The 17,240-nt window shown below is 35.0% G+C and overlaps 1 protein-coding gene across 1 annotated transcript in view; it reads right to left on the bottom strand.

Moving 5' to 3' along the window:
- The window catches only part of HERC2 (HECT and RLD domain containing E3 ubiquitin protein ligase 2), a 227,008-nt gene that overhangs the window by 180,140 nt on the left and 29,628 nt on the right, over window positions 1-17,240 (bottom strand). Inside the window, 1 exon segment of the mRNA XM_074300310.1 lies at window positions 12,668-12,805. Within this exon segment, the coding sequence (XP_074156411.1) occupies window positions 12,668-12,805 (138 nt within the window).

Below are 17,240 nucleotides of genomic sequence, written 5' to 3'. Positions count from 1 at the left end.
TTATCATCCTCCATTTTCCAGATTTCTTTTTCACCACAAATACTGGGGAATTCCAAGGACTTAGAGAATGTTGCAAGTGTCCTTGGTCAAGTTGTTTGTTCACTATGTCTAATAAGGCCTGAATTTTATCACTTCTTAAGGGCCACTCTTCTACCCACACTGGTGAATCAGTCTTCCACTGAATAGGAACTGGTGAAAGTGCAGGTAGGCCTTCAACAGCAGCCCTGCCTAAAAAGCCGAAGTGCTTATTTGTAATCCTATCTGCTGTAAAATGTCTCTTCCCCACAGATTGATGGGGATTTTTTCAACCACAAAAGGAGTAAAAGCTCCTGTTTCTCCTTCAAATACCCATCTCAAAGGCCTAGCACTAACTTCTGCTGCTATTGATCCTCCCACCCCAGACATATAGGTGTCTGCTTTAATCTTTGGCCAGTGACCGGGCCAATTGGCACCTCTAACAACTGTACGATCTGCACCCGTGTCTACCAATCCTTCAAATGGTATTCCGTTTATATAAATAGTAAGCATAGGTCGGTCAGCTGTCACAGCTGCTGTCCAATATATTCCTGGATTTTGTTCATTGGAGTCAAAATCTAGGCGACTATCACTAGGTTGCTTATTAGGGGTCCGTAACAATAAGCCTGATGCTACTACTTCTCCTGGTTGATAAATCACACGTTGTCTGCCTGTGTTAGTGACTGGGATATTAGATACACGTTCTCCAGTCTCCCACATCAGTGTATTTGGGCTGCATTCCCAAGCAACCCGACTCCGAGAAGACCCGGTCCCGGCGCGCCGGGGGCCGCTACCGGCCTCACACCGTCCACGGGCTATGCCTCGATCAGAAGGACTTGGGCCCCCTCATCCCATTTCCCTGAATTATTCTACACTCTGATGCCCAATGGAGTCCTCTGTTGCATTTTGGACATGGGGTTTTAGGTCTTCTTTCCCCCTGTCTTCTCACTGTATCTCCATACCTACACTGAGCTCTTAGATGTCCAATTTTTCCACATTGAAAACATCACCGAGTTTCTCTAGGAGGCCCTTGCCAGGAGGGACCCTGTCTTTCCACATTCATCATTGTCTGAGTGTAAAAAGCATTTGTTCCCACTGTAGCACAGCGTCTTATGATCTCCTCTAAAGGAGCATCTTTGTCTAATCCCCATATAATTCTTTTGCAAATCTCATTGGCATTTTCCTTAGCCAGATGTCTGGTCATTATTTCTGTAGCTGCATTTTCTCCAATAGTTCTTTTGACAGCAAACGTCCCACAAAATCTGCAAAAGGTTCATTGGGACCTTGCTGTATTTTAGTGAAAGCCTCTCCACGATCTTTCTGTCCAGGAAGGACACCCCAAGCTTTTATTGCAGCCTTAGCAATTTGTTCATATATTGTCATGGTATAATTAATCTGTTCCGAATTCTCTCCATACTGACCTTCACCAGCTAAGTGCTCAAAAGTAAATTGTGTGTTAACTCCTATTTCCAAATTGCATCTGACTTGAATTTTACATAATTCATGAAATTCCGCAAGCCATAATAAATTTTCTCCAGGTTCCAGACATGTCCTTGCTATGGATTTCCAATCATTCGGGGTTAGGACTTCATAAGACAAACCATCTAGTAACATTTTGACATAAGCTGATGTAGCCCCATAAAGGGTACAACCTTTTTTCAAATCCTTAATTTTATTCAAATCTAAAGGTGCATATCTTCTCCTTTTTTTACCTACAGAGTCAGTATTTTCAATCACAGGATATGCATGTATAAAATCACTTATATCCTGTCCTTCTCTCTTAGCTTTAACCAATGCTTTTTCTAATCTTGTCATAGGCTTAGGCTGCTTCACAGACAATTCTGTTTGTGTTTCTGCCTCTTCCCCTCTTTCTTCCTCCATCTCTGAAGGTGGGGTTGATGCGGGCCTGTCAATAATCTGTTCTCTAGGCAGGGTTGAAGCTTCTTCAAGAGAATCATACCATAATTCCTCATTTAAATCCTCTTGCTCTAGGGAAAGATCTTGATCTTTCCTTTTTTCCTCACACTTCCTCCTCTGTTCATTTTTAGAACTTTTCCTTCTCCTACAACTTGCTTGATAGTTTAAGGCTAATTGAACTATGTTGTAGATATAAAATACTTCTGCAGAAATTGAACGAGGCCCATTTTTTGCTTGAAATTCTTTCATTTCATATCCCACTAGCTTCCATTTATCTACATCTATCTTTTCTTCCTCTAAGAACCAAGGGGATGTGCGTCTTAATGCAGCCAAGAGTTTAGCAATCTGTACCCAGGTTACAAGTAAACTCTGCTCCTCAATTATCTTGATTATACTCTCTATAGTACCACTCCTGAATGGGGGTGGAGCTGAGGTTGCTTCTGGGGCTGGGGTTGAGTCGGCTGAGGTCCAGGGATTGAATATAGCTAACATCTGCCCCATTTCAGCTATAAGAGATTCCTGGTTTAGCCCTTAACAAGTTAAGTTCCTTATTTATCTATTAGCACGCTCACTTAATCTTTAACAAAGTTTCCTCGTTACTCACGGTTCTGGGTCAGAGAGACTGAGATCTGGATGGGAGGCTTTTCCACTAGAATCAGGACCGTGTCTGTCCCTGTTCGGGCGCCAAATTGCGAAGGTCTGGTCTAGCTCCTCTTGTCAGGATAAGCAAAAGTCCTTGCCCCACGTTGGGCGCCAAATGTAGCGAGCTGTCGTCTCTAGAAGCTGCCGGATCACTCTCTGGGAAGAGATCTGCTGTGTCAACTCAAATCTCTCAGACAGATTCTTCTTCCTGTAGTGAACCGTTGTCTCCAGGCAGTTGCTGTTAACTCTTGTCCAGAGAAGTGACTTCCCTTCCTGCAGAGAGCCCCGTCAAGCCAGATGTAATACAAAGTCTTCTCCTTGAATCTCCTCCAGCTCTTATCCTTCTCCATGTAGACTCACTTTCCAGGCCCACTGTTGCTTTTTATCCTCCCAGAGAATGGGCGTGGGATAATGCAAGGGCTTCTGGGAAGAACCACCTCAGCCAATGAGCCTGCTCCTTCCATCAAGTCAACCTGAGTTCTCACCTTGTAATTGTCCAACCTGAATTCTCACCTTGTCACTATCCAGACAACCCGAGTTCTCACTTAGTAATCCTAACAAGCAACAATAAGATTATGTGCTGATCTACTGTGATGGACTTGGCTCTTCTGAACAATGCAGTGATTAAAGGCAATTTCAATAGACTTGTGATTGAAAATGCCGTCCACATCCAGAGAGAGAACTGAAGAGACTGAATGTGGATCAAAGCATATTATTTTCATCTTTCTGTTTATTAGTTTTTTTCTTTCTTTCTTGTGTTTCCTCCTCCCCCCTTTTGGTCTGATTTTTGTTATATAACATGACTAATATGGAAATGTTAAAAAATGATTGCACATATATAACCTATTATCAGATTGCTTGCTGTCTTGGGGAGGGAGGAGGTAAGGGAGGAAGAAAAAAACTGGAACTCAAAATCTTATAAATTGAATGTTGAAAACTACTTTTACAAGTAATTGGAAGAATATATTATTAAAGGTTTTTTTTATATCTCTGGGCTGAAAATTACTAAACTGTACAATTCTTTTGACCCAGCTGTCTACTGGCCTATGCTCCAAAGAAAAGAAAGGGGAAAAGGATTTTATAATCAAAAAAATATTTACAGCAACTTTTTTGTCGTAGGTAAAAACTAGAAAATAAAAAATGCATCCTCCTAATATATGGGAAATGACTATAAGTGGAGACATATGAATGTAATAAATTATGTCAGAGAAATTATAAAATAGTTTCAGAAGAAACCGGAAAGATTTCTATTAACTAAGATAAAGTAAATAAACTAAAGAAACAATTTATACTATAACATTATAGGGAAAAAAACAACAACATTGGAAGACTTTTAAAACTATGATCAATACAACTGACAAATCATCTATGAATTAAGGACTTTTTCAGCATTTTTTTCCCCACACTGTTCAATGAAAGAGGAACAAAAGGTTTAAAAGATATAAAAAGGTTTTTTTTATTATATTTATCAATAAAATAACTATTTTACTTTGTCCCAAGTACTTCACACAGCAATATATAACTAAAAAGTAATCATTAGACATAAAAACCTTTATAGTACTAGATAAATGGTCATTGTTACTAATTATTACTAAAACTGTCTTTAAATATTCATCACCTAACCTAAAAACGGGCAATGAGGCTAAACTTCATTTTTTTTGGTAATCATAAAAGTCCCATAATTTGTTTGGGTAAAAATAGGTTACAACTGTTTACATCAGTAAGTTAATTTACTCTACATTCTACAATGTAATAGATAAATTTCGCCTTTTATAACCATACAAGAAACAACCTGTAAAAAGTTAAGAGTACCAGTTCCTAAAGTCTACCAGAGAAAAACAACTGGAAATTAAAAATAGGACTTAAAAATAACCCTTAACCATATAACTAAACGGCAAGCTAGCTGAAGTCATGTGCATCATACTTAACTTGATACTATAGATAGATACTCAACTAATTTCATTAGGATTTTTCTTTTAACTTGTAAGGGCCCACACATATGTAAGTATGGGCCCACACATCTGTAAGTATCTTTTTTTTTTCCCTTAAAGAGTAATGGAGAAAAAGGGAAATTTAACTCAAAAGGAATCAATCAAATAATGGATTATTATTATATATTTCCACTATATAGATTTGTGTATTAGCAAGTATAAAACAGTATACCTGTACATGATGAAAACAATCAATAAAACAACAATGCCAAAATTAATTCCATTACAGAAAATACTTAAGGAAAACGTAACCAATATACTATTTATTTAGAAAGTGAAAGCATGGAATAACAGCAAAGACTAAGAGTAATATGGGTACAATTACTTACCTTTCATTCAAATAAAGCAAATTATAACAAAACTTCACTTGAAAGGCATTAATGGAGGAAAAGCATATTAACAACTACAATACTATAAAGCCTGGATTACTAAATGTTTCTTTTTAAAATGTAGTTTTTCTTACTAAGACAATACTAACCATATAAACACTACCCTGCTTTAAATGATTATCTGTTTGCTAATGTCCAGGGGCCGCTGAGGACCTTTATGTGGCCCACCTGGCAAATGGGCTGAGCTTTTCTTTTTACTATAATCCGGCCTTCTGACAGTCTGAGGGACAGTGAACTGGCCCTCTATTTAAAAAGTTTGAGGACCACTGGTCTATACTATGTAACAGTATTTACTTTACATCCCAAATATTTTGAAATAGTTAATTCTCCTAAGTATCAATCGTCCCTATACTATTCATCTTCCTTTTTTCTTCATAAATTCGCACAAAAGAATTTTTAATTCAACCCTGAGCAAAATTTCTAAAATTACTGAAAACTTCTTAAATAACGAGTTTCTAATTAATGAACTTTTACCAGGATTTTTCATCATAGAACAGAAAATTAACCCGAGGAAGAATTTAAATAGACAAACATGAGAAAACTCTGGCATACTATCTAAAAACAAAATTTTAGAATATGCTTTGAAGAAAACCCTACTCTAATGCCTGATGATACTGAGTTCTTGAAGGCTACACAATGGGAATTCAAGTTATTTTAAAGTCTCTACCCATGACAGTTTTCAATATTGGCCCAGTCACAAATGAAATCTGCTAATTAGCAATCCAGGATAGATCATTACACTATCCAGAATATAAACAATATAGAACAGCCTTAACTCTGGTTAAATTTTCTTTCTCCATTAGCTATACTACTGTGCATGATATTATTTAAATGTATGTTTTAAGAAATGATGTTCAGTATTTTGTATACAAAATCGATGTCACCCTTCTGCTCAATAAATGATCAAAGTGAGGAAATGATATTGCTTTTAAGTCATTAAAATGCTACTATTCTCAAAGTGAGCTTTCTTTTACCTAGGGCTTATGTCTCAAAACCAATAACTTAATGTTTTTTCTTTTCTCTTACCTTAATGGAATGCATTTATTAATATATTTATTTCCTTTCCCACTTCTTAATCCCTTACAATCAAGTTATCAGTGATCTTTTAATTGTCAAATCCAGTGATATTTTTTCCATTATAATCCTCTTTAACCCCTCTGTGGCCTTTGACAGTTTTGATTACCCTATCCTCAATACTCTTCTAGGAGGGTTTTTTGCGACACTTCTCACTTCTGGTTCTTCCTCCTAGCTCTTTCTCAATATCCCTTCTTGGAACTTCATCTAATTCATAGGTTCTAATTATGGAGAACCAACTGGTCAGATCTTGGTCCCTTCTTTTCTTCCTCCAGGGTTCTCTTCTTTATCTAACTACTTCAGATGGTGATCTCATCAATATTACCAAGTCTAAGCTGATCATTCTCAAATCTGCCTTTCCTGCCTCATTTTGTCTGCTGATTTCACAACTCCAATTCCCTTTCAGACAACTCAAACGGAATATTCAATAGACGTCTTAAACTCAACATTTCCAAAACTGAATTCATTCTTTCCCAAACCCCCCCCCATTCTATCTATCCTATTACTGTCAACCTAGACATCATTTTCAATTCCTCAATCTCTCTCATCCCCACATCCAAACTGTTGCCAAGAACTGTCAATTTTACCTTGCAGCATCTTTTGACTGCATTCCTTATTTCCTCTGATACTGGGCCACCCTGCTTTAGCCTTCATCACACCTCTGAATTTGACTACTGTGATAGCCTGCTGGGAGGGCCCCCTACTTCAAGTCTCTCCCCACTCTGATCTATCCTCCATTCAGCTATCAAAGTGATATTTCTAAAGTGCAAGTTCAACCATGTCACCTACATATTTTAATAAATTCTAGTGGCAGACCATCAGTTTAAATGCAAAATCTTCTATTTGCTCTGTTTAAAGTCCTTCATGCTTCTCTGATCTTTCTACTCTTCTTACATCATAATGTCCATCACATCCTCTCCAGTGGTCTGTTTCAATCTCTTGGCTTCAGGGAATTTCCTCTAGCTGTTCCCATGTCTGGAATGTTCTTCTCTGTCTCTAGCCACTGGCTTCCATCACTTCCTTGTAACTGAACTAAACTAAAACCCCATCTTTTCATTATTATTATTATTATTATTATTATTATTATTATTATTATTATTATTATTTATTATAGCTTTTTATTTACAAGATATGTGCATGGGTAATTTTTCAGCATTGACAATTGCAAAACCTTTTCTTCCAACTTTTTCCTTCCTTCCCCCAAACCCCCCTTCCCCAAGATGGTAAGTTGACCAATATATGTTAAATATGTTAAAGTTTAAGTTAAACACAATATATGTATACATGTTCAAATAGTTATTTTGCTGCACAAAAAGAATCAGACTTTGAAACAGTGTACAATTAGCCTGTAAAGGAAATAAAAATGCAGGTGGACAAAAATAGAGGGATTGGGAATTCTATGTTGTGGTTCATAGTCATCTCCCAGAGGTCTTTGCTGGTTCAGTTCATTACTGCTCTTTTGGAACTGATTTGGTTCATCTCATTGTTGAAGATGGCCACATCCATCAGAATTGATCATCATATAGTACTGTTGTTACAGTATACAATGATCTCCTGGTCCTGCTCATTTCACTTGGCATCAGTTCATGTAAGTCTCTCCAGGTCTTTCTGAAATCTTCCTGCTGGTCATTTATTACAGAACAATAATATTCCATAACATTCATATACTACAATTTACCCAACCATTCTCCAATTGATGGGCATCCATCCAGTTTCCAGTTTCTGGCCACTACAAAGGTTCTTTACCTTTCTAAACTACTGCTGTTCTAGCCACTACAATTAAAAATTTTTTGTTTTAAGCTTTAAGCTTATTTTAGCTTTCTTTATATAAATCCCTTAAACCTAAAACATAAATGGAGTAGAGGACTGACCAACTGATCACTAAGAAACTTCCCAGCTCTATTTATGCTTCTTCAATCCTACCTATATTCCTTCTTGCTAGATTCCACCTCTGTTCAACTTTGTCCTTTTGAGGGTTGGAGGCAACATTATGTATCTTTTATATTCAAGCTATCAGCTCTGAAGGTAAATAATGTCTCCACTTCAACCCCTTTCCAAGGAACAAGTCAATTTTGAATCAAGAGGACCCCTGTTTTGGAATAAAAGAGACACTGTCCATTTGATCTAATCATCACGACCGAGGTTCTTGTTTTATTTTGTCTGTAGCTGAACAGGAAAGGAAAATATCATGCCCCTTCAGTTTCTAAGAATATAAAAATAACTAATATCAATTGACAATTCACAGTATTTCTAAGGAAAGCTGAATAAGCAGGCTCCCAAGGTTGAAGTGGAATCAAATAATAAGTCAATAAATATTAATTATCTACGATGTGTCGGTCACTGTGCTAAGCACTGGGGATACAAAATAATATAAAAGACAGTTCTCTAGAGGAGCTCATAATCTAAAGGGAAAAATAACATGAAAACAATTATGTACAAACAAGCTATATACAGAATAAATAGGAAATATTCGACAGGGGAATGGCACTAGAATGAAAAAAAATTGGGAAAAGCTTCCTAAGATAGATGGACTTTTAGCTAGAACCTGAAGGAGGCTAGAGGGATGGAGAATGTTGAGCATTTCAGTTACAGAAACAATTGATGAAAATGCCTAGAACCCAAAGAAGAAAGATCTAGATTCTAAGAACAGCAAGACTCTCAGCCTACATATCCAAATCAGCTCCCAAATTCTTTATGCTTCTACTTTTACTTCTACTTTACCTTAAGATTCTCTTAAATCTATTCTCTTCTTTCTACTCATAGGCACCACACTAATTCATCAAAGGTCTCTCAAACTACTCCAATAACCTCCTGCTTGATGTCCCTGTTGCAAGTTTCTCTCTACCCCAACTGAATTCAGTTCAAAACTGAATAACCATGTCACTCACTTATCTAATACACTCCAGTGACCCTCTATTGTCTCTAGGATAATATATAAATTCTTCCACTTAGCTTTCAAAGGTCTTTTACAAACTGGTCACTTACCTTTTCGGATCTCATTATTTGTTCTTCACTTTTCCTAATTGCTCAAAACAATCCACCCACACTGGCCTTCTCTCTATTCTTCAAACATGGCACTCAATCTTCTGTTTCTAGGCATTCCTACAAGCTACTTCTCAAGCACAGAAAGCATTCCCTTTTCATCTTGACTTCACATAATAATCCCTTACTTTTTTCAAGGTTAACTTCAACACCACCTCCCATAAATAAGCTTTCCTGATTTCTACTGCTAGTACTCCTCAACTTAACTACCTTTATTCATATATACTTATTTATATATGAATTTTTGTATATACCAATGATTATGTTGTCACCTCCAAAAGAATATGAAATATTTAATAAATGCTTGTTAAATGAATAACTCTTATGTCAAGACTATAAACTCCTTCAGTTTAGGGAATACTTTGCATATCCTTAAGTGCCTAGCATAGTGCTTTACACACAATTAACACTTAATTTTTTTTTCATATTCTATTTGCTACAGAAGTGGCCCCTGAAGAAGTATTTACTAAGGTTATGACTTTTAGACAGCTGACTATAAATATTTACTTTTAAGAGGCAGAAACAAAATGGTAAGGGAGAGTCCCAGAATGGAAGATTTCACTGCCAACTGTTAAAATGTCCTTCCCTATGAAATTGTTCCCAACAATGGAAGAGTCCCTTTTGAAAAAGTGACATGCCCATCCCTAAAAGTAGTCAAACAGAAACTGAATAAATAAGCATTAGGAGTTTCAAAACGGGTATTTCTCTACTGGAAAGGAATTTGGACCAGATGCCTTCTAAAGCTTCTTCCAACTCTGAAATTTTAGCCTAGAAATATGCAAATTTGGGTTCCAAACCAAATCAACTATTTACTACTTGTGTGACCTTGAAAAACTTACTTTTCTCTAGACCTCAACTTCTCCATTTGTAAAATAAGAGAGCTGACCTAAACAACTTCTAAGTTCCCTTCCAGCCCTAAATCCTATGATCTTATGATTTTACCCAAAAAACAAAACAAAACAAAAAAACTCAAAAACTGCTAATACTCAAGACACAAATGTCAATGCCCCCCAAAAAACTTTTTTGATACAAATATTAATCTCTCAACTGCAATAGAGAAGTTTGAAAGAGAAGTAGATTTGAAAGAAAAGGTCTCTGATGCACAGAGCATTTCTCTTTCATACCTACTCTTGCTCTGCAACTTAAATACTTTCTCACCAAAAATTCAAAAGTGCCCCAAGCAGAGTCTGCCAGAACCAGAGCCACAGAATGATGGATTGGGGGGATCAGGGGGATCAGAAGGGGCAGGAAAAGAGAGAGAGGGGTAGAAAAGGGATTCCTTTTCCAAATAATTCATCAACTTGATAAACCTCTCTGAAAATAATGAAGTAGATCCTTGAACAAAGAAAAGTCTACCACTGGGTCTACCCTCAAAAAGTCTTTCCAATTTCATCCAATTGATTTTTGTTTTGCTTGACTTACAACACAATTAAAAGGCCATGTCTACCATATCATTTAAAAGCAAACTCTCCTAGCACTTATTGCATGTAAACATTCTACTTTGTATTAGATATTTGTGGCACAGTATTTCTACTAGGCTATAAATTCACATCTTATTTATCTTGCATCTTGTATATGCTTAGTGACTTTTCTGCACACAGTAAGAATTTAATAAATGAATGCTAAACTAAATGTGAAGAAATTTCAATAAAATATTTTAATCAAACATCTGCATTTTAAGCTTTTTAATTTCCAAGTTCTTAAAGAAATCTGACTATAATCCCTAGAACAAGAATTTTAGGCAATCAGCAAGGTAAAGCTGGAAAATACTTTACAAACCATCTAGACCAACCCTCAATTTCACATTCAAAGAAGCTAGTTACTTGCCCAACATTGCAAACATATTAAGTTCCCGAACTGGGATCTGAGCCCAGTTCCTCTAATACCATATCCATCACTCTTTATGCCACACCAATCTGAGATTCTGAAAGGTCAAAGAACTCCTTAAAGTCAAACTATGCCTATTTATAAAGCTACAGAAGAGGCAAAGTTGATTTAGTTCTCGCAGGTAACCAGAGGACAGAGAGAATAAAGCAAAGGGAACATCAGAAGTAAGGATTCATAATTTTTCTCCACTCCTTCAGGGGAAAGAAAAACAAAAGCAACAATAGATTGGTAGTCTCTGTTCCCTAAGGAAGGATAAAACAATAACTAGCTCTAAAAGAAGTTACTTATTCCCAGGAATTGGTTAGAGAAGGAAATACAGAGAACACTGGCTTCTTGCAAAGGTTCATCTAGCAAATCACATCTTCTTAGGGATTTTCCTACCTACCTCCTTGCCAGAATCCACATGAGGCTTCTCTTCTTTCTCTAACTCCAATATTCATAGAGACATCTCCAGACATATATATATAGCCTGTTTTCTAACGCAAATCACATAACTTTAAATGAAATAATGATATTTCTATGTTTTACATCTTCTGCTAAGTCTACTTTTAACTCCTCTGTTCCTCCCAAGTTAAAGCTCATCACTTCTAATCTCATCACCTAGTCTGTTAACTCAAGCCTTGACTAAAACCACCTCCCCTCAGTTTCCTCTCTCTGACAGAAGGTCTGAAGGATGGAATATCAAACTCTTTCCAATACTAGAAAATAAATTCACTCCACTCCATTCACTTCAACTCCACAGAATAAGATGCCACATATATCCTGGTCTCTCCTAGTCGGTCCTTCCCCTTTTTGACTCCTTTTGTGTGCTAACTTTCCCATTAGATTAAGTTCCTTGGGGGTAGGTAGGGACAATTTCTTTTTTTTAAAGTATATCCCCAGCATTTAGCATGATGCCTGGCACATAAACAATTAAGCACTGCATATAGTTGCTTAATAGATGCTCAATGAATTGATTTTTTTTTCTTCTTCAGGTGAAGATTCTATATAGCACCGAAATTCATCCTTTCCAGTAAATAGTCGTAATACTGCAACCAGATTTCTATAAGTCAGCACAGCACAACAAATTACAACCTGCAGAAAGCTTTCTCTAGAAATGTAATATACCAATATACCTATGTCAATTTTCCTTTTTAAAAACTTATGTCATTTTTCAAAACGCATTTTTGAGAATTTAAATATAAAGTTGTTTTTTCTTATATTTCAAGCAAATATTCCAAATAAAAATATTTAAAATAGATGGGTCAAAAATGAAGGAAAGAAAAAAAATGAATCATGTTTTTAAAAGTGTATACATTCATGAATTTTCAGAGTTGAATGGATAGCAGCATTATAGCAATGATTCTTTTGACAATGTCATGTAAAGTTTATATTGTGAGATCAAGCATATTAAAACATAAAATTTACAAAAATGTTAAAAACTATCTTTACACATATTTGGAAAAATACATGTAGAATTTGCAAAGTATAAGCTGACAAATACAATAAAACAAAAACAAGCCAAGATATAAAGCAATCAAAAAGATAACTAAAGCACTGAACTACAATGATGTAAAGTGGGAAACAAAAATGAAGAAATAAATGAGTCTTAACTGCCGAGTTGAATGTAAGTCATCAAAGTCTAATGAATACATATTCAGAATTTTATATTTGCAACAAGTCCTAAGTCAAATCTTTGTTCAACAGCATAATTACAAAATTTCATAATACCTGGTTGTTTGCCCCACACCCAACTCTCCACAAGTGATTTGGCCTTGTACATAGGCATTGGAATTTCCTCTTCATCTTTCTTCTCTTTATCATTTTGATCTTCTTTCTTTGTTGCAGTCTGACATTCCATGGTGTCATCTGAGAAATCAAACATGGAAACTATTAAAACTTTTAAAATAATAATAAAAATATAATACTTAGTTCAGCTGTGTGATATATATCTCTAATCTTGAAATAGAAAAATCAAGATATTAAATGCCATCACATTATAATACTATTAATGCAGAAAAGGTCAAAAAAATTTTTTTTAAATTGACAAAAATCACAGTTATAAAATGTGTAACATATTAGTTTTGTTAAATGTGTCAGTGAGCAAATTAAGTGACCCTTTTTTAATTATTAAATCATTCATGGATTTTTCTTTGAAGCATGTTATTCCTCATAATCATTATTCCATCTCCCAATTCTGAACATTTTCACTGACTGTCACACATACTTATAATGAGGTCCTGGTTGGCTAGGTGGGCTTTGGCAAGGAAAGCCTTAATTACTGTATATAATCAGAAAGCCTAACTATTTCTGAGGCAAGCAGGGAGGAGCACAAATAGGATTAGAAGTGGACCCTTTTGATTTTGTTTAAGCCTTTTATTTAAGTGGACTTTATTACAGCTCCACACCATGTGGAAATCTCAGGTAACCTTTACTATATCTAATCAGAAAACCAAGTTATGATGTCAAACTTCCAAGGTTATTATTTCCCTTATAAAAGATCTACTCACAATAATTCTCTCCCTAACTGCTTGTTTAGGGCTAGCCCTCCACAGACTACTCCTATACCTTAGCACTTCTCCTTGTTATAGCTAACCCTTTTGAAGTTGCTAAATCTCTTTTTAGGGTTAGTCCATCAGTCTTTCCCCCACTAATTCCTTTCTGGGGTTTGTCCTGTTTCTTTATGGATTTAGCCTCTTCTTGGCATCTTAAAAATCTTCATCCCTTGCTTTGGGTGATATCTAACCCTACAAATTCTTTGAGAAAACCTGCAACACTGGCCTAAATATACTTTTGGGGTATCTCCCTGTACCTCATCATTTTAGTGAGTAACCTCAACATTTTGAAGTATGCAGAGAGTCTGACTCAACACTTGGAATGCTCTACCTTTTCACTTCCATTGCCATGGTTTTCCCTTTCTTCAAGTCCCAGATATAAAATTCCATCTATACAGAAAAAAAAAAAAAAAAAAAATCTTTCCTATGTACCTTAATTTTCCCATCTCTCTACTCTTTGGTGAGATCATTAAGAAAAGCTAGAGAAGAAACAGCATTGAGGAGGTGGTCAGAGGCATCAGATGCTGCAGAAATCAAGAAGGATAAGTTTTAAGATAAATCCACTGAATCCGAAAATTTAGAGATAATACTTTTGAGGAAAAAAGTTTCAATTAAGTAATGAGGTCAGATACTAAACTTGCAAAGAGTTGAGAAAGTAGTGAGGAAGAAAAGTAGATATTAAGTAGTACAACAGCTTAAAAGGGAAGAAAAATAGGATAATAAAGACCATGGAAGAGTCAAATAATTGTTTTGTTTTTTTTACTTTGTACATATATTTGGGAAGCTACTAGGGTTGCTAACCAGAATCTCTCAAACTCTATTCTCCCAGGAAAGCTCCTATTTTTATTTTTATTTTTATTTATTTATTTATTTTTTAGTAGATGTCTATTTTTAACTAGTACTCACTACTAATTTCTAAAAATGCTTAATAAAATTATACCATTTTGAAATTATTGCTGAAATATAGCATAAAGAGTTCACATCAATGATTTGCTAACATTTGTTCTCAAACTCATGACTTTTAAACAATGATTATACTCATTTCTTGGATTAAGACTAAAATCAAAATAGTATTTGTTAATGAGTCTGGCAAAAGGCTATGTTTACTCTTGTTCGTCAAGACTAATTGTTAAAACTATTTTTAAAATCTCCGCTAATCTTTCTAAGAAGACAAGAGGACCTGAGCCAAGACACAAAGAGGTTCAGAAACACTGCCCATTAAAAAAAAATTATAAATCACAAACCTACAAAACAAGGAAGTAATAAAATTTACCAATATATGTTAAAGTCAAAAAAGTTTCCATGACATTAATCATAGTTTATCAACATCTTAAGCTATTTCAGGATTCAGAATATACTTTTTATCTTGCTAAAAACTACCATGAAACATGGCTCTTTTCAACAATGATATGATTCAGGTCAGTTCCAATGGTCTATCTGCACCCAGAGAGAGCACTGTGGGAACTGAGTGTGGATCATAACATAGTGTTTTCACTCTTCTAGTTGTTGTTTGCTTGTATTTTGTTTTCTTTCTCATTTTTTTCCTTTTTGATCTGATTTTTCTTGTGCAGCATAATAACTGTGGAAATATACATATAGAAAAACTGCACATGTTTAACATATATCAGATTACTTGTCATCTAAGGAAGGTGGTAGGGAGAAAGGAGGGAAAAAATTTGGAACACAAGGTTTTGCAAGGGTGAATGTTGAAAATTATCCAAGCATATGTTTTGAAAACAAGAAGCTTTAATGGAGAAAAAAATTTAAATAAATAAAAATAAAAACTACCATAAGCTACAAAATCACATGATATAATAACCTTAAAAAAAAAAAAAACTTTACCTCATAAGGAGCAAAGAAAAAAATCAAAATATTGAAAATAGATTGCATTATAATTCTTCTAAATAAATATGAATCATTTTTCCTCCCCCCTCCACCAATAAGCAAACACAATATAAATGTGTTCTTTTTTATAAAGTAGCAAAAGATATTAACTGGGGAAAAAAAAAGGAAGCCTACCAATGTGACTAATAGTTATGAATGCTACTAGTTAAAAACAAAAGAGTAATATTTCTTAAACAAGTTCAATAAGCTTATTAAAAAGTGTGGGTTTTTTTAAATAAATTTCATGACAAAATCACCAAACCAAAGACTATTAGGTCTGGAAGAGATCTTAGCAACCAGGTAATGCAGCTACCTGATTTTTGAGTTGCAGGAATTGAATACCAAGAAACAATGTGACTTCTTTGAGATCCCACAGCAAGTCAGAAGCAAAATTATGTCTAAAACAACCCACATATCCTGATTTCAAATTTATTACACTTTCTACTACTTCAAAACAACCATATTAGAACTATCACTACATGTTTTAGATGACAAAATAACCAAAGAAAAAAAGTATATAGAAACTTCTCAACTTAACAAATATTCACTAATACAAAAAGTTGACTATGCCCCTTCCAGGATTTCCAAATAAAAAAATTAATTTATTATCATCCACTAGTAACTCCTTACATCTAAAATAATAAATTTCCCTTTATACTATTTATGATAAGTGGAGTAGGCCAGGTCATTTAGCCCAAGGTTCTTATCACCTTCAATCACAGGTATTTAAGAAATAAAATGCATGAGACAGTATTTGTAATGCACTAAGTATAGTACCTAAGACATAGTAGATGCCATATAAAATCCTATTTTATTCCTTTTCCACCCAAGACAGTAAATTAGACATAAAGAAACAATTTGCATCAAATTAGAATTTCCATATTGGGAATCCCCTACTTGGGTGAAATCACATCTAGATTCTCAATGCTTTCCCTTCCTCCCTATCCCCTTCCCTCCCACCCACCCTTGCAAAAAAAAGTTTATAGATCCAGAGCCAAAAGGAATTTGGGAGGTCAGTTAGAAAAACCTTTCATTCGACAGATACAGAAACAAACCTGAAGAGATTATGCTTAGTCTGTCAAGGGCAGTGTTCACAACTGCAAGTTTAATATTTTCTACTGTACCACTGCAGCACTTCTGAAACAAACTCATGAAGGTACCTATTATCCATGTATTAGCTTACTCTGTATTTTCCCTAGCACATTAATACCAATGTAAGATATTCCTAGTATAATATGATCTCATTTAAGTAGAATGCTCAATGGATAAAAGTCTAAAAAATTATCTTTTCCAATCAATTAAGAATTAAGAATAAAATTGCTTTTTTTGTTGTTCCAAACACTCTTGGAAATATTTCTAAAATCCAGAAATAACAGCTAATATTTATATAAGGCAGCTAGGTAGCATGATAGACACCTGACATCAGGAAGGTCTGAGTTCAAATCCAGTTTGACCCTGAGCAAGTCCCTTAATCTCTGCCCCAGTTTCCTCATCTGTAAAATGAGTATAAAAATAGCACCTGCTTCTATGGGTTGTTATGAGGATCAAATAAGATAACAATTGTAAAGCACTTGGCACATTGCAGATGCTTATAAAAATTTTAGCTATTTTCACCCTTTTTTAAAATATATATTATAGTTTAAGATTTGCAAAGCACTCTACAAATATCTCACTTTCTCTTCACAAAATCCTTAGAAAAATAGATGCTATTATTATCCCTATTTCACATATGAGGAAACTGAGGCAAAGAGATTAAGTGACTTGCCCAGTTACATAAAAATAACTATCATTTATCTAGAGTTTTAAGATTTGCAAAGAACTTTACAAGTATTATCTCATTTGATCCTCACAATAACCCTGGAAGG

The sequence above is a fragment of the Sminthopsis crassicaudata genome, chromosome 3, assembly GCF_048593235.1.
Source record: "Sminthopsis crassicaudata isolate SCR6 chromosome 3, ASM4859323v1, whole genome shotgun sequence".
NCBI lineage: Eukaryota > Metazoa > Chordata > Mammalia > Dasyuromorphia > Dasyuridae > Sminthopsis > Sminthopsis crassicaudata.
Note: the sequence above shows the minus strand (reverse complement) of the source record. Positions and strands in the feature narration are given on the sequence as shown.